We start from the raw sequence: 16165 nt of genomic DNA, 5'->3' as shown, positions 1-16165 counted from the left end.
TATTAGATCGTGAAAATAGCATACAAGGTTCCTCTTAAAAGTTGTGCCATTTTTTTCTTCTTTTTTTCCACTTGCTCCATTTGGTGTGCCCCTTTTTGAAGCGAAGAGCGGGAGCCCCATTTGAAGCCAAAAATCAAAGCTGGAAGGATGCCCACTTTTTTTGCGCACTATGGTGTAGTGTAGATGTTAGAAAGGGGAATCACGACCGCTGCAATTTTAAAATTAAAGAAAAAAAAATAATAAAATAGAATAAAATAAAAATGCATTCATGTACACAGAACAAACAACACTATTGGGTTTGCTTACTGGGAGATGACGTCCTTCAGCATGCGTCCGAAAATATCGAAACGGAAGCGTAAGTTAGCTCACTCGGGGAAACCACATTAGGCAGTAGTTTAACTTAAAGGGAGGATGGCAACGAGGGGTGCGTGCAACAGGCGATTCATGGAAAAGAAAGAGAGGTCACCTAAATCATAACACCAACGCGACGCCGCACACAGGACGGTGTGACTCATCGTGCTCTACTACCGAATGGGTTATGTTTATGCAAGCGTTACTACACAGAAGGGGGGCTGTGCAGAGGGAAGCAATTACTTATATATATATGTATACATAACTGCAAGAGCATTTACCCAATCAGTGACGATGCTTCCCACAAAGGGACCGGAAACTTATCCGGATCGGGCGCGCACGCCGAACAGTGGCGGAAGCACGTGCATCCCTCCCCCGAAGTTACTCCCGTCCTAACATGCTCCCCCCAAGGGTAGTCCTCTATCGCCATGCACACCAGCAGTTAAAATTATTTTTGCAAACATGTGCACCCCATGGAAATGGTAAAATAAAAATGGAGAGCCACGCCTACAGCTCTATCGTCGGCAAATACAACAAAAGTGAAAAGAAGAAATTTGTCATCTCGTCATGTAAAACCTTGATGGAGTTTAAGAATGGCCATCGGGGGAAGCAGAAAGGGGGGAAATCAGCCAATCAGAAAAGACCGCAAAGTAGAAACAATTTTTACCTGAACAAAATAACGCACATACAGAATGGAAAAAGAAAAATATGCGATAGAAAGGAAATGACAGAAATTTTGCAAGTCAACAGAATAAGCAATAGCTACCTAAGACACATTTTGCCCAAACAGGGTCTCCATTATTTGTACACATACCAGTATGCTTTGATTGAGCTGCTAAATCGGAGCAATAATATCTTAATCAGTTTGCTCTACTCTGATTGCATGGTATCGTACGTGGTTTATTCATTTTACAAAATAAATGCCGCTAATATGGATGTACAAGAGGGAGTAGCAACGACTAACGGGAAGGGAGAAAAAACCTTTTCGCTAGAAGATAAGACAAAGAAGAGGCGAAAAAAAAATAATTCTGTATGCCCAGACAAGTCCGTGCTCATCGTGGCCTCATCACAGGCACAAACGTCCGCTCTGCATGAAACGATAATAAAATTGAAACCTCCAGATGTGTCAACCTACTTAATAAATAACGAAGGGAACATTCAAACGGTGCGATGCAATTATTTTCTGTACAATATAATCATTCTGAATGCAGAAAGCTTCCCCCCCACATACGACTTCTCCGTTTTGCTAGACCTTTCGAACTTCATCATAATTGATGATTTGAGCGAGCTGTATCAGTTAAAAATGGACTGTACCGTGAAAAGGATTTTAACACTCTGTAAGGAAAAGCAAGATAGGGGGGACGCGCTGCAGATTTTGCTAGTAAATAAATCGCATGACCAATGGGTCGTGAATGACTTGTTGCAGCATGCTCGGAATGTAAAGTATGAGATTCTTGCGGAGGGCGACGGGTGTGGGGTCTACCCGATTGACCCGATTGACAGCGTTGACGCAGGTAGGACGTTTAACCAGCGTACCTCTGGGAGTGCTTTGCACGACGACGAGCAGGGGAGATACCCCCTAGGGAATAAGCCACACAGCCCTGGTAGAAACACCCCAGAAGCTGGTGCCCCACGATGGGGAAAACCTCTCCACTACGTCAACCTACGGAGGTACAGGAAGAACAACTGCGATCATTTCAGCATTTGCGCCCCTATGAGTGAAGACAAAAAATTCCTAGTTCTGTTTTACCTTCTAAACAAGAAAAAAGGTAAAAAGATCATAATTTATTACAATAAGAGTGACGTGTACGCGTTTTATGGATTTGTCAATGCGTACATTCCTTGCGTGTTCGTATCCAGTTCGAACAAAGTTGACTACAAGAATAGCATAGTGAGAACCTTCAACAAGACGGGAGAATATGTGCTAATCACGGACGACATGAGCATAAAGAAGGCTTACCCCGTGGATGCTCATGTGCATATACACTACACTTTCCAAGAGAGCCCTAATTTGTACGTGGACGCGTTATTCGAGGGGGTTCCGGGCGAGGCCCAGGGCGCTGCAGGTAGCGCTGTTGGAGTTAGCGATGTTGCCGTTAGCGCCGTTGTTGGAAGTTATCACTCCCCAGACGCTTCCCTCGTTGCGGTGACCCAGTCCATCCTGTTCTACAGCAAAAAGCAGCGCAAGCAATACGAAGAAATCAACGCGATTTTTAACTTCAAGAGCTACCCCCTACCGCCCGCCAAAGAGCTAAAAGATAATTTCCTCACCTTTCTGATTGACGAAATTAAGGAGGTCGTTATTGAAGACAGTAAACACCTGGAAGAAGCCAAAAAAATTCATGAGAAATATGGGCACGCCTTCCTCTCCGCAGCGTTATATTATATACAAAAAAAAAAACTGTTTAAAAAAAATTTAAAAAAAAAAGATTTTTCCAATGTGACTTTCATTGTAGAGCGAAGCACGCAGTTGAACACTAAGGAGAGAGTTTTCATTTTTTTAAACGATTTGTTGAATTTAAAAAAAAATGTTGGAGACATCAAATTTTTTGTTCAAAATTATGTGTACTGCAAAAGGGGATATATCATGACCGTACCCGAGGACATATACAACGTGATGCACAAGAATAAAAGTACCGGCGTGAATGCCGGGAGGTGGGCAGACGTGCACATGTACATTCTGTACAATAACTATGAAAATCGTTTAAGAGCTACGCGCCTCAGGAGGGGAGTATACAAGTCGAAGAAGTCGCTCAGGTATGCGTCTCGTCATGAGAGGACATGGACGCCCTTCTGTGTTAATTATTTTTCCTTGTGCTGTAAGAGGGAAGTTTCCTCGAGAAACACACACAATCTTTCTGTTCCTGTTCAGAACGGCAGTCTCTTCTAATCCCATTTTTCCCTCTTGCTTTCCTTCCTTTGTAGGAGACTCAAAAAACGAGTGAACATGAAGATGGAACGAGTCGAAATGAACAAACTGAAGAGCTGGATGTCTTCCACGTTTAAGTTAAACAGGAGGAACGTAAAAAGGGACGCCTCATCGGGGGTGACCGCGGGTCAGCCGACTTGATGAGAGCAGCCCACTTGTTCAGGTCATCCCACTTTATCATTCACGGGAAAAAGGGGGAAGCATTAATATGTTTTATTCTCGTTGGTTAAAATAAGACACAGTTCGTGGTACCATTTTGGGGGGGTTTCTCCACGTGGCAGGTGCGCACACTATTGCACACGTGCAAAAGTAGACGTAGGGACCAAAAAAATGTACATAAAAAAAAAAAAAGAAAGAAAAAAAAATAGCCAATCGACGTGGCGCATCCCCGCGTAAGGGAGTGAGCACCACTTTGTTTTACCTCTCTTCATATGTGCTTCCCTCGAACGTTCTCAATTAATCCCAGCCATCAAATTCAAGTGATCGGGGAGAGGAGAAATATTGTACGTGCGTCTGAAGAAGTCGATGTCCTTGTCCAGCCATTTTTCGATATGAATAGAATGCAGCGGTTTCGTTGTTGACACCCCCGCCATGTACGCCCACGGATACAACTCGCGTAGTAAATTCTTCCTTGGCTTGTACTGAAAAAGAAGATATTTTTTTTTCAAATTTTTTAAAAAAATGTACTCCCTATTGGGATGGTCATATATAATGTCATTACTGCTTTTGTTTTCAAACCCGTATATGATGGAACCTCGGACGGCGGAAGAATTATTTATATTGTCAAAGTAATATTTATACATCTTCCAGTAAAAGTTCCTGTCTTTTCTCTTATCCACGTGAAAGTAATCCGTCAGATTGTACTCATACTGTTGGATGGATAACTCGTCCAGATAATTGTACCCAACATTGTAGGTAAAATCGAAGTTGGGGGTTAGAAAATTGGAAGGAATGGAGTCTTTAAAAATGTATTGAAAACGATATAGCGGCGTCATTAAGGGGGCTACTAACACGGCTAGCAGAGTTATTGGCAATTTCGTTTGCACGAGTTCAATTAATTTCAGTGCTGCTTCGGACTCGATCGATATATTTAAATTATAAACCACGTGGCCAATATCGTGGATCTGTCTGTATCTTGTTAAAATGTAGGAATAATTTAAATCTGTAAAAAAATGAGATACTTCTCTGTCATGTGAATGCAGTTTGTACGTTTCCATAAATTCCATATACTTATATCCTAGTGTATTTTTTGGCAGCTTCTTTAACTCATTAAATTGTATGTCCTGTCGTATTAGCAACGGTTTTTCTTTCAGTATACTCCTTCCCTCTTCATCGTTCTTCATATAATTGTACATTTGCCTCACCGCGTATATGGCCGATATGTCCGCTGCATGCGCCAGCAGGTGCGTTCGGGCCGGCGTCTTATAAATGCGCAGTATCGTTTTTAAAAAAATTTCAAATTTGTTTGCAGCATTTATGTCTATCAAGTTTGAGCGGAATATTTTTACGAAGTTGTACATTTTGGATGTCTTGCGAGGGGAGGGTAGTAAGGGCCCATGTCCGTTGGGGGGAAATGCCCATGTCGGGGGAGACGTATATTTATCTTTGGCATGCACATGGAATGGTCCTGTTCGATGAGCTGTTAAAAGAACCCGCTCAAGGGGGGGAAAAGAAAAAAAAAGTTACTCTCACCACTACGCTGTATCGCATCCCCCTCTTTGTGTGAGAAATGTGGCCAAAAGTTATGTAGAACGACTGGCTCGCCCCCCCTCGGTTATCTTAACGAACTGATTTGTAACTGCATTGCGTGTAAACCTCTTCCGGAATGCTTTCCTGCCGCTCCCCTTACGGGAGAAAGTAACGCCAAGGGGGTATGAAACGCAAGGCCGCGCGGGTGGCACCAAAGTAGATACATATATAAATAAGTGTATACGTGTATATATAATACGGTGTGGCTGGAGCATTCCCTCGGGAAGGTCAGCCAGCTTTGATAAAATGTTTTATTTCTTAGAAACAGCACAACGACGAATGGTCCTCAGGAACGAATTCACTCCCGCGCGGAAGGGAGGGGTGTGTGCTCAGGAGGGCCTATAAGGTTGATAGAGAAACGAAGCAAACCGACGCGACCTGTCGCGATGTGTCGCAAAGCGAAGCCGTGTTAATTGCTTGCGCAACTGCTGGAGGTACTACAAGTTAGGCCACCATTGGGGCCACTACGTGAGGTCACTACGAGCACTCCTTCCCTTCCGTTTTACTCGCACGAGATAACGGAAATGGTAAGGAGGTTAAAAAGAGGTGAGGAAAAGGGGAAAACAATGGGGGAAAATAATAACAGCATAAAAAACAAAAACATGGATTTGCTCTGGAGGTGGCTGTGCCCGTGCAATTTCATCATAAATTGAATTTCAGTGGGCTTCAAAAAAAAATAATAATAAAATAATAAGATAATACAATAAAAAAACATAAAGCAATAAAACATAAAGCCTGAAACGTAAAAGCGTAAAACGTAAAACAAAATGGGGAAAGTGACTGTTAAAAAGTGATATGCCCACAGCACAGGTCGTGTATGGGCTGGACAAGTGCTGCTGCACCATGAGGCGTCGGAAGGGTGGCAGAGAGGGGGTTGCAGCAACGGGGTTCACATGCACATGCATGTAGGAAGCGAGTATGCACCCCCTCCCCCCCTCCTGTGCCTGTGCAAAGCTATGGGAATAAGGTTTTCCTACACGCGAGGAATCGCTTAGATAAGTATATATAGCATAACGCCACAACAGCTGAGCCGAGGGACTGGGCAGAGGCACATATTTAGGTCCCCTTTTGGCGAAATGGAGGCAACACACGACTTGCAAGACCAGTGGAAGGGCCCACCCGTGGCTCAAAAAAAAGCGGCCGCGTTTTTAATCTCGCTGAGCAAAATTTCCTGCCTACTCCTGTCATCATCAAATATTTTTTCAATTGCCCTTTTTAAAAACATGAGAACAAAAATGGCCTTCTTCTTCATTAGCTTGTTAACATACCTAGTCAACCTCCTAGTGTCGTTCGCGCGGCACTCCTTTGCGTAGTACTTCTGGTCATTCAGTTTCCTACACTTTTGTCTATTCTGTTCATTCTCAAAGAATATCATTTTTCTTTTCAAGCGAACATTTTCTTCTTTTCCAGAGAAGTTGGAGGAGTCGTTTTTTCCCTTGTTGTGACTGGCCTCCAATTTGTCCCTTTCTATTTTGTGCTTCACTTTATGCATTTTTTTTTTTATATTTTTTAAATTCGAAATGGAGTTTTTTATAAAAAAATATTTACTATTACTTTTGGGTTGGTCTCCATTCGTTTGTTGATTTTTTTTGTCTAAAACAGCCCCTTTTGTGATTTCCCTTTCTGCGTTAGTTTTGTCCACTTGGTGTGTATTATCTTTGTGTGGTTCCTCATTGGTCTGCTTCTTTTGCTGCTCTTCTAGCGCCTCTTTCTCATCATCACAGCGCCTGTTTTGCATCGAACATGAGTTGCTCCTATCATCGGTGCTGGTGTTGTCGTGATGGCATAGCTTACCCATCTCATCCTTCGCCTCATCCGTATGGTTGCTGTCCATAACTACACTGTCCTTGTGACTGTCCCCATTAGAGCAGACAGCTTTGCCTCTACGTGTATGCAAATTATCATTATTTTTAAGAAGCCCATTGAGCTTCTCCTTCATGTGAGTACCTTTGTTCTGTTGGTCCCCTTGTGGAACCTCCTCCCAGTTATTTTTGCAAAAGTCGAAGTAGTAATTTTCCGTTTTATTCATCACCTTGTGATGGAACAAATTTGCCTTCTCAAAATTCGTGCCCATGTCCTTGGTGTTGTAATTAACGGAGCTCAATTCGTACACATTGCAAAAGTTTAACAAAAGATGAAAAAAAATTTCCCAAAATTCGATATACCTTTTTCTCGTGGATAGTAATTTGACGGAAAAGTTTTTTATTTTGCTTTCTTCTTCCCGTTCGATGTAGTAATTTTCGTTATTCTTCTTCATTTCGTCAATGTACCCGTCTATTTTTTTTCTATCGCGGTCATCCATGGGGATATTTTTTGAGTAATCTATAAAGTGGGTGCTTTCTGCCGCGGTGCTCCTTCTGGCGGCTCGTCTGGTCCTCTTGTTTGATTCGCTTTGTTTGTTCCCTGCATAGTTAAGGCTTCGTTGGAGGCGTCCCACGGGATGCGGACTATTGGCGGCACGGTGTGGAGTATTCTCTGTACGGTGGGAGCTATTCGCTGCACGGCGAGAACTCTTCCCCGTGTGCTTCCCTCCCTCGAGGCTGGCACTTTGGTCGGTACACCCCTCATCTTGTTTCTCCTCATCCTCCGTATACGCGCGCTCCTTCACCTTTATAAAACTTTCGATCTCCTTGCACCTACTTTTTCTCTTATCATTACGAGGGTGCCTCCTCTTCCTCCTAACAGGGGCGCTGCTATTCTTCGTAAAGTTATTGTTGTGCGTCATGTAGGTCAAATTGAGATTGTTAATGGTGGCATAGTTTTGATCCATTATGCTCCCATCGTATTTATATTTTGTGCTGCCCAAGTGCTTGTAGTATAATAGGCAGCTAGCCACTTGCGCGATGCCTATAAAGTCTATGTGGTAGGTAAAAATAGAATCAGACAGGAAATTATAACAATCGCAGTTTTTTTCTCCATAGAAGAGATAGTTCCTAAAATTTTTTACGTCAATTCCTCTGCCGATGTCGATTAGCAATACGTTCAGTGGGAATTTGTTTCTCAGGAAGGAGTTCGGGTTGCTGCCTCCCTTCACGTTCAGCATGTATTCGCACACGAAGGGGTTACTACTGCTACGGTTGCTACCACCACGAATGCTGCGAGTGCCACTATTGCTACGGCTTCTACCACCACGAATGCTGCGAATGCCACTACTGCTACGGCTGCTACCACCTCGGACGCTGCGAGTGCCACTATTGTTGCGGCTTCTACCACCCCGAACGCTGCTACCGCTATTGCCTTCTCTGTGAGGCCTCCTCTTCCTCTTGGATTCCTCCTTCATCTCCCTCTTGCAAGTGCGGGGAGGCTCCCTCGTGATATTCTCCTTAGTTCTCTCCATCTGGAGCAGAAGTTCCTGGTCCTTCGCAACTAAAATGTTGTCTATTTTGACATCTCCGTGGAGCACATCCAGCACGTGCAGCTGCAACAGGGCCACGATCAAGTGGTACACGATGAACAATACCAGCTCTTCGTTTATGGCTTGGTGTCCCTTTCTGATGAATGTGTTTATGAGTTCATTGAGCGAGGTCACGTGTTTGTGCGTCCCCATGATCAGAAGGGATGTGCCCTTTTCCGAGCTGTGCTTTTCGCGTTGGCCCTGGCTCCTGCGCTCACTATTGTGTTCGCCTTTGTCCTCGCTTTGGCCCTCTCTTTGGGCCTCCCTTTGACCCTCGCTTCTTCCCTCTGCGTTATGCTTGGCTCCTCTTATGCCCCTCCGCTTGACTCCTCTTTTTCCTCTTCTTTTCCCTGCCCCGCTGCCTCCTCTGTTGCCTCTTGTTCTGGCTCCCTTTAGCTGCCCTCCCGCTCCGCGCGCATCTTTTTCCGAGTTGTCCTCCACCTTATGCACGTTGTAGTGCATCTCGTCGGGGAAGATGTACAAATTTCCCTTGGCGTAAACTTCGAAGAAGACCTCGCCGCTCCTGCTCATGCCGCGTAGGCCGCTTTCTTGGCGGCTATATTCACTTCTCATCTCAGTTCCATTCCACCCCCTAGGGACAATAGTTCCCTTACGCTCCCCGGAATACTTCCTATGCTTCAGCATTTTTCTCGTCTTCAAAATGTAGGAGAAAAATATTTCTTTCTTCGCCAAATATAACCTTTGCTGAATTTTGCATACATGCAATGTGTTATTAATTGTACATTTGTAGGTGGCACCATTTAATCCTTTGCCCTGTCTATTCAAAATTGTCATTACTCTTTTGGAGCCTCCACCACCCAGCAAAGACACCTTTGTATTCTTCCTAATAGTTCCAACAATAAGTTGGTGGCTACTATACTTAAATATCTTGATGTATTCTATGTCGTTAATATTTTCTTCTATGCTGGTGAAGTTTCTGTACCTTTCTTTTTGGGCACTATTGTATGGGTTTATTAGAAATATACCTCCGATTATGTAGTAACTGAACAAGTGAATTACAATTAACTTTAGTCTCTCTTCTGTGTCTTTCACAATATCGCATACTCTTTCGTTTATGTACACTTCTCGTGTGGACATGAATGGCATGTCGAATTGGGGCATCTCCGTGTTTATCCGAAGGGGTTCATCTAGGCGTTTATCCGCCTGTTCATCCGTTTTGTCTTTTTTCCCGTGTACGTGTGCCACGCTTCGCGATTCGTTCAGTTTATTCCTTAAAGGATTATGCTCACTCAGTAGGAGGACATCACAATTGTCATGATCGTCACGAATGTCACCGTTGTCACTCCCCTCGAGGTCAACACAAATGGGCGTCTTCCCTTTCGGCCCATTGGAACCCCAGTTGGCCTTCTCACCAAATTCATATTTACACGGTGTGCATTCTTCTCCCCCTTCGCTGACATCCAGGGACACGTTAAAGATTAGTTTTCTCGCACTGCCGGGAATTGACGTATCGTCAGTTGTTGGTGGCTTAGCTTCGCTCATCTGTGATTCTTTCTTGCACCCTCGTTTATGCTCACCTGGGTAGTGCTCACCATTGGTGGCTATCGCGTGTTCCTCGGTTGCAGTCTTAGTTTTTCTTTCCCTGGACTCCTTACGCGCGACGGTCTCTATATTACAGCTTTTTTCCTCCTGTTCCACCACTTCGTTTGACTTCGAATGATCGGACTTCACCGAAGGATAACTGCATAAATGGTTGGACTTCCCCTTTTTCGTTTTAACGGCTTCCTCGTCAGTGACTTGAGACCTTTTTCTTTTTTTGGTTTTACCCGTGTGTGTTTTTGGCGCCTGTTCCGTTTTTCTCTTCCTGGATTTTCTCTCCTTTTCCTTCCCCTTTGTCCGTTCGTCCGATTTTTCTTTATTCTCTGTCTTTTCACTCGTCTTTCGGCTCGTGTTTCTCTTTCCCCTCGCCGGGGCCTTCCTCCGTCTCCTTTGTCCCTTTCTCTTCGTTGTCCTGTACGGGTTATAATCATCCGACGACACATCTATCGTGGCGGACTCGTTCGAAAAGTACATCTTATATTTTCCCTGTGTTCTGCGCTTGTTTTCTTTTTTTAACTGCAAATCGGCATGGGTTATATTCTCTGGTGAGCATGTTCCTGGGGAGTCATCACTCTGTTTTCCCTTTTCGGGCGACTCCTTATCGGATGTGTCCTCTTCAGTGTGTCCCTCGGTTTTGGAGCCGTGTCTAGGGGGCTCACCAGCCTTTTTCTCATATGCGTTTTTTTCAATTTCGTTTTGGATTTTCTCTGGAGGAGAGATTTCTCCATTTTGAACCTCCTCATTCGCTTCGCGCTTCTTCCTGTGTTTGTCACGCCTTTCTTGGGATGATTTCTCTACATTGCTATTCGTTTTCCCAACGGATGGATCGAAGTAGCTGTATGCAATCTCATCATCCTGCCTCTTAACTGTGTTGTCCACTTCTTTAGGGTGTGTGTCTCCATCTTCGCTACCCACTTCCTCCGTTACTTCTCCACCCTCCTGGATTTCCTTGCTGCTCACCGTTTGGACGGAATATATTTCGTATTTGCTTTTATCAAGTCTCCTTTGGGATAGGAGTTGACACTCCACTTTGCCTTGACTCTGTATGGAGCCGTTCCTGGATAAGTAACACGAATCCGGAGTCTCTCCACCCTTTTCGTGTTCATTAAGAATCGTCCGAACAGGACAGCTAATAGATCCATCGACCTTGGAAATCTCTTCACTGGGGACGCTCAAATGGCTATCTTCATAATCGTTACGTTCGTTTTGATTTCTCTCTGCATAATCGTCAAATGAGTTGACGGTACTAATCTCCCGAGTGTTGCTTGGGACGAATTGATTCCCCTTTCGTAAATTTTTTAACACACAGTGGAATAATTTCCCTATGATGTTTTTCTCCGAATTCCTGTTCTCTTTGTAGAAGGTTACTTCTCTTTCATTTTCACTTTTTTTTTCCTTCCTAGCGTAGGTATCACCATCACGGTAGTTGTATATGACCCGATTGTGCATGGAGTAGTTCACTGTGTTTGTCTGTATATATACAGATCTATTCCGATCAGCGTTCTTTCCTCCTTTTGCGTTGCTTCTGCATTTGGTCCTGTATAGCGGGGCATACCTCTTCATGTATTCGATTTTGTCTGGGTGTACAAAGTTCGCTCGTTTTTTTGGGGAAGATACTGTACCGTTTTGATGTATCATGGATTGTCTACCTTTTACCGTCTTTGTGGGGCTCACTTCTGGAAGTGTCTTCTTTTTGCACTTTTTCTTTTCTCTTAGAAGAACCTCGTAGTTATACTTGAGCTGTATGACAGACCCATTCATGTGAAGAGCGACAAATTTATTCACTTCTCTCTTGCTTTTTTGGTTGGCCAATTTTTTGCCATAACTGTCCATTTGGAAGTACAATAAGTTGAGGATCTTCCTGTACCGTTTTCTTTCCGACATTTTGATTTTTCCTCCGAGTGGGGTAACTTCGTAAGGGGTTTCTCCTGTTGGGATCCCTTCTTGGGTGCATTCCTCACCTTCGCTGCATCCCTTTTCCCGCTTGACAACATACTGCAGGACGTTTCTGTACGTTCTCCTCATTCTGTTCATAATATGTGCGATTTTCTTTCCCTGGCTTTGATCTTCACTATTTTTTTTCTTACTTTTAAAGAAGAGAAGATACACGTTTAGAAAGTAATGAGCCATGTGCTTCGGCAGATTGAAATACAAATAAATGATGGTCACTTTTGCGGAGCTGTACAGAGTGTAGAGGGCTACTTGAAGAACTGTGTCTATATTTTCGTTCAAATGAAAGAGGCACTTTTTCACTAAGTATACTGCCAGCACAAGTTCATAAATGTATGAAAAGTCTCTGTGCGACATGCTCACATTTTTATAGCCACTACCAACTTGCGTGAACCTTTTAAATATTTTTTGGAACTTAATTAGAGCCTCTTCGTGCGCATTGAAAATGGTATCATGATCAAATTGGGCACTTAAATTACAGTTCTTAAAATGGGAATGGGAGCATATTTTCTTCATTATGTGATTTCTAATATGTCTTTTAGCCGACTCGTATATGCTCAATTTGGACTTGATAATTTCATGCCTGCTGAGCAGTTCTACGTAGCTGCTACTTATGGTGTGCTTTATGATGTACTCCCCGTAAGCGCACACAAATTGGCACAGTTCGTTGCAGAAGAAGTGATCCTTTGGGGGAGAGTCTACCACGGGGTGGTCTTTTATGGGTGACATTTTCTTCCACGCCGAGGTGGGTCCAATTTGGCTGATCCCATTGGGAAGATTCTTTTTCTTCGACTGATCGGGGGAGGATACACCCCTGTACCCACTTAAGTACACATGGGCGATCAGATCCAGTGGGTTGAGAGAGATTCGCAAGTAGCTCATCAGGAGTTTCACAAAACTCTCATTAATTTCTCTGATTTTTGCAATCCTTTTCTTTATGTAGTAAATTAAATATTTTACACTGTCATACATGAACATGACCCGTGCGTAGGAATTGTTTGCCACTTTTTCAATGTCACTTTTGGTCAGTTTTTTTATGATGTAATGATTTTTCACATCATCCTTCACCTGACTGTTCTTATATTCCAAAATGAACGAATGGAATTTGTGCCCAAACTGGCCTACGTAAAAGTCCAGATATTCTTGTAAAGTCGCTGCAACATCCGATCCATGTTTTCCAACGTTTATCTTTTTAAATTCCTTGTCGTATTTTCTTATCTGTATGAGGACACGGACAAACTCATCGATGTTCTTGTACAGAACGCAGCTCTTTTTCTCCTCGACGTTGCCATCTGCATGGTGTCTTTTTACAATGTAGATATTTTTGAAGCAGTTCTTTATATAAGACTCTTGGATGTCTTTCTGGAACATTATTTATGCGCGCGGGGGAGGTGTAAACACGCACAAGGGGCAGCAGCGGTGTGGCGACGAAACAGCTCGATAGTTCCAACGCCGACACTGTGCAGCCGAGGGACAGTATTTCACAGCCAAGTGAATGCTGCTGAAATTCCCCCGCAACTCAGACATGGAGGGGGTCAACGGGGGGATGTACTGAACACTCGTAAAAATTAAAAATGGCAAAAATAGGGATGCACGAAGGTTTTCGGCATGAATTACAAGGGTTTAAAAGGTGTAATGGGGAGAGGCGGCACGTAAATGGGCAACATGCAAACGAACGACACGTAGAATACGCCTGCGGAAACACCTGCACATACACCTGTGCGGGGAAAATACTGAATTAATCGCGTACCCGTATTTTCAGGGCTATGTTTTTCGTCAGAATCTGCCAGGATTCGAAACGCCCGCACAAGTTAACAATGGTGTGGTAAAGCGGGAAGATATACACTCGGTGGACTCTTTAAGAAATTGAAAAAATTGTTCAGCATAGCGTTTTTGCATTCCCCTCTGGGAAAACGATGGATCCTTTTTGCACACATATGTATATATATATACATACATACATGCATACATATATTTTTTATTTTTTTTTGGCCCGCATATATTGTCCAAGGTGAAATTAAAAAGTGGTGAATATTTCTCTTTGGCGTTATTTAAAAATGGCGAAATGGGAAATACATCATAAAGTGGAGGAAAACACAAGGAAATGTGAGGAAATACAAGGGAATTAAAATAGCTGTCATGCGAGAACGGGAGGAAATTAAACTTCACTTGATCAGCACGAATGAGATGAAACTGGGTGTGACGAACGTGGTAGCCAAGGTGCTCGTAAATTGAAGGAAAGAAAAACTATTGCCAAAAGGCATACATGGAAATGAAAAAAAAAAAAAAAAAAAAAAAAAACATACACAATGATAGAGAATAATACATGGGTAAAAGTTGCCACAGAAAATGACGAGCCCTTCCTCCACAACGATTTACGCATTAACATTTCATTAACGCAGATCACTTGTTGCAAATTACCCCACGCATTTTAAGTAAGACATTATGCGAAGAGGTGACAACACAGGTTATTCACTAAACGCGAGAGTACTGGCTTCTGCGCAGTCTACTTCTCGACATAAATGACGCCACGGTGGGTGTCTTTGCTCACATTTGCAGTTCTGTTTGCAATTACGTTTACTTTAAAAAGGTTACCCCCTTGGGGGAGTTGCAAGGAAAAAAAGGAAACACAAAGCATTGAAACTGAGCGATTGTGTCAGTTGCGTGTACCAGCTTTGCGAAAAGTTTTATTCGACCGCACTTCCGTTCGCCATAAATGGAAAAATTTTACAGAATGACATTCTTTGCTGGGCTTCAAGTCCCTTCGATGTTTCGCCCGTTTCGCACATTTCGTACGTTTCACTCTTTATGTGTGTTCACCCACACGACATTCCAACATACATCCTTTTTAGTATTATCAAAGCATTAAGAAAAAACGATTTTCGTTAAAGCAGCGACATAAAAAAAAAACGCATTCCGCGGAGGAAAAAAAAACAAAATAAAAAAGGGCTACATGAAATGAATTAAAAATAAAACTTAAAAAAGGGAAATCGTACAACATAGGAGTACTATATGTTATGCTGTAATGTGCTGTACTCTATCATATAGTATGGTACTAAGTTGTGTGACACATGTTTTTACAACTTACTGCTAATAGTGTTCATTTCGCGTACAAGGGCGTGACTCCACCGTGCGTCGCACGTCAACTACAGCCAGCTTCGTATGTCCCTCTCACAAATGCTTTTTCTCCCAGTTGCTAAAAAAAAAAGAGTAACGTACGCACCGTGTGAGTGAGAACAATTTGGTGTTTTTTTACAAATAAGGGGGTAAGAGTGTAAGATATCCCCCACCCCCATTTTACAAATGGTGCCTCTCTCTGTTGTGAGACATGTGCGCTTCTTTGCCACTCAAACGGGGCGTTCTTTCTCACTTTGTAATTTTTTTCTTTTTTTTAAATGACTATTTTGAAAGACCACATGAACAGAACTATGTTGTACCCATTTTGGTCACGTACACATATAAGTGCACATGGGTACACTCTCATGTGGCCCATTTCAGCACCCCTTCTCCTTCTCGAACATCAATTATATACGAATGTACACGCATTCATTTTATGTCATTACGAGTAAAATGGATCGTAGTTAAATTTATCAACGCCAAAAAACATCAAGTCGATTATTAGCAGTAAGGATGCACATATACTTGCGAATATCCTGAGCGGGGGGCAAAAAAAAAAAAGAAAAAAATTGCGAGGCTTTTTCTATTTTTTCCCTCTTTCCGTTAATGATTAAAATGTATGTTGTACCACATATATCTTTGGGACTGTAGTGCAGCGAATGAGAAAAATATTAGCATAGCAGTGATTCCAAAAAGAAAGGCTAAGAAAAAAGGGAGTGGAAAAAGTGTGGGGAATTAAAGCGGCACATGCTTATATATATGTGACTCCATTTGTGCGTTTCTTTAAAGGGCAAAATTATTATGCAAGTGATGCGGGTACGCGGTGTGGGTACTGATCGTTTAAGTTACTTCTCCTGGATTTATCGCTCATTTTGGGAATTTCTTCAATTTACATAACATGAGACTATTGGTTGGTGTTTTCCTTCTTCTATTAAGTTACTCCTCAGTTTGGATGAAAAGAGGTATGGTTACTATATCTTACTGTTACGTATTTTATATATGTACTGCTGGCGCAACAAAAATGACGTACTTATGGTCAAATGGCAAGAAGGATGCCTTTAATATGAACACTTAAACAAAAAGGAAAAAAATAAAAAAACAAAAAAATTTGGAAA

General features: G+C 42.7%; 3 protein-coding genes across 3 annotated transcripts; 1 reads left to right on the top strand and 2 right to left on the bottom strand.

The window, feature by feature from the left end:
- Positions 1-844: 844 nt before the first annotated feature.
- Positions 845-3421, top strand: C922_04086 (hypothetical protein; the record flags this gene model as incomplete). The annotated part of the gene is made up of 2 exons (XM_008819671.1): positions 845-3108; positions 3277-3421. 2 exons carry the CDS (start codon positions 845-847, stop codon positions 3419-3421), a joined length of 2409 nt encoding a protein of 802 aa, XP_008817893.1.
- A 311-nt stretch (positions 3422-3732) lies between these two features.
- C922_04085 (ubiquinone biosynthesis protein COQ4 like, mitochondrial) lies at positions 3733-4800 on the bottom strand (the record flags this gene model as incomplete). Its single annotated transcript, XM_008819670.1, has 1 exon — positions 3733-4800. The coding sequence occupies one exon, from the start codon at positions 4798-4800 to the stop codon at positions 3733-3735; it is 1068 nt and encodes a 355-aa protein (XP_008817892.1).
- Positions 4801-6155: 1355 nt separating this feature from the next.
- On the bottom strand, positions 6156-13304 carry C922_04084 (hypothetical protein; the record flags this gene model as incomplete). The annotated part of the gene is made up of 1 exon (XM_008819669.1): positions 6156-13304. The coding sequence occupies one exon, from the start codon at positions 13302-13304 to the stop codon at positions 6156-6158; it is 7149 nt and encodes a 2382-aa protein (XP_008817891.1).
- Between the last annotated feature and the right edge of the window lie 2861 nt (positions 13305-16165).

This window comes from Plasmodium inui (assembly GCF_000524495.1).
Source record: "Plasmodium inui San Antonio 1 unplaced genomic scaffold supercont1.19, whole genome shotgun sequence".
Lineage (NCBI taxonomy): Eukaryota > Apicomplexa > Aconoidasida > Haemosporida > Plasmodiidae > Plasmodium > Plasmodium inui.
This window is presented reverse-complemented; position numbering and strand designations above follow the sequence as displayed.